At 56.5% G+C, this 1632-nt stretch overlaps 1 protein-coding gene across 1 annotated transcript in view; it reads right to left on the reverse strand.

Annotated features, from left to right (window-relative positions):
* Positions 1-222: 222 nt before the first annotated feature.
* The window catches only part of LOC114064099 (TBC1 domain family member 24-like), a 6871-nt gene continuing 5461 nt past the window's right edge, over positions 223-1632 (reverse strand). The window contains exons 3-4 of the mRNA XM_027896846.1: positions 1603-1630; positions 223-829 (exon numbers count right to left, since the gene is read on the reverse strand). Coding sequence (XP_027752647.1) covers positions 527-829; positions 1603-1630 — 331 coding nt within the window. The 3' untranslated portion in view covers positions 223-526. The remainder of the gene's footprint in view (positions 830-1602; positions 1631-1632) is intronic.

The raw sequence follows: 1632 nt of genomic DNA on the forward strand, positions 1-1632 counted from the left end.
AGCCCTGGCCTTTGGGACACTTGTCATTGCTGGGGGAAGACCTGGCCGGGGGGGCAGGGGACAAATCCTCCAGTCATGGAACAGTTTGGATCAAAGGGACCTTGAAAGGCCAGCTGGTTCCTGCAATGAGCAGGGACATCTCCAGCCAGGTCAGGTTGCTCAGATTAAATGCTGTGAGCCAAGTCCAGACCTGGAGTAAGGAAGGGACAGGGCATCTTGGTAGTGCCAGGGCTGCCCTGGAGGTGGCTGTGGCTGAGAAGTTGGTTTTGGTTTTGCCAGTGCTGCCAGAGATGGGCAAACCTGCACTGCCCACACTGCCAGGTGGATGCTGGGTGGATGCCAGTGGGATATCAGATGGATGTTGCACTTTGTCCCCGGGATCTCTTGGTCCAACTCAGCCTGTTCCCTCTTTAGGGGTGCCAGGGCTGATTTGGGAATGCTCCATTCAGGAGCTGCCCTGAGCAAACGGGGCAGAAACCTGCCCTGCTGCCATCCCAGGAGGGGCTCCCAGACCCACCTGTGGGTGTCACACGTTCCTGGGGGGCTCAGGGCAGCCCAGCTCACCCAGGGCAGCAGTTGGGTCTCCCTTTGCTCTGATCCAGCACAGCAATTCCTGCCAGAGCTCAGGGCAGGGCTGGGGCTGTGGGGAGGAAGCACCTCGGGGCTCACCGTGCCCTGAGGGGTCAAGGAAACAGTAATGAAGGGCCAAACCCAGAAATAACCCACGACTTACAGTGAACACAAAGCACTCTCCTGTCCCAAAAAAGGCTGATGCTGCCCCGCTCTTTTTCCTTTCACTCCAGTCGGAGGAGAGAAACGCCCCACACACCTTGGAGAGAGCAGAGGGATCAGTGGGGGAGCAGGACCAGAGCCAGCCCCCGGAGCACTGGCCATGGCCTGTGGGGTCAGCAGGGCAAGGGCTCTGCTCAGTCCCTGGAGGAGTCAGGGAGCCAAATTCTGCTGTGCCAGCTGAGTCCTGCACTGACAGTCACTGGTGCTCTGGCCAAGGGTCCACTCGGCTTCTGTGCCCAAGGCTGACCCTGGTGTGGATGTCCTTGACCTGACCATGGCTGGAAGGGACCTACCAAGGGCTGGAATTCGTGCCTGTCCTTGGCACAGCCAAGGAGTAACATGAGCTAAAATGTGTAGGAAACAAGTTTTATAGATCACCTGCATAGGGCCCTGGGGGTGGCAGGTGTTTGTCTCCACACCACACCAGTGTCAGGCTTGGGACATCAGCACTGGTGGGTCAATAAAGCTTTGGGAGGCCTGAACAATTCACAGAACTTGCATCTGCTGTTGGATGAGAATAGAGAGATAAAATACAGGTTTCTGAGCCCCTCTCAGAGCCCCTGGGAAGAGCCCTGGCTCAGGGGGTTTGCAGTTATTTCATGACTTCCAGCAGAAACTGCCCTTGTTTCTCCTCCATTTCCCTTGTGTGGCTGCTCCTGCAATCAGTGGCAGAACTTTGCACTCAGTGCTTGGAAAGCAAGTCCTGGCTCAGACAAAGCATCTGCTGACTTGAGGAAAGTCTGCTCAGCAAGGATTCTCCACTTGTGTTTGCAGTAAAAGAGAATCACTCGTGGCCCCTTTTCCTCTCACCAACTCCTCCTGTTTCCTGCAGCACCCCCT

This window comes from Empidonax traillii, unplaced genomic scaffold (genome assembly GCF_003031625.1).
Source record: "Empidonax traillii isolate 1590-97213 ecotype Southwest subspecies unplaced genomic scaffold, ASM303162v1 scaffold518:size600044, whole genome shotgun sequence".
NCBI classification, from domain to species: Eukaryota; Metazoa; Chordata; class Aves; order Passeriformes; family Tyrannidae; genus Empidonax; species Empidonax traillii.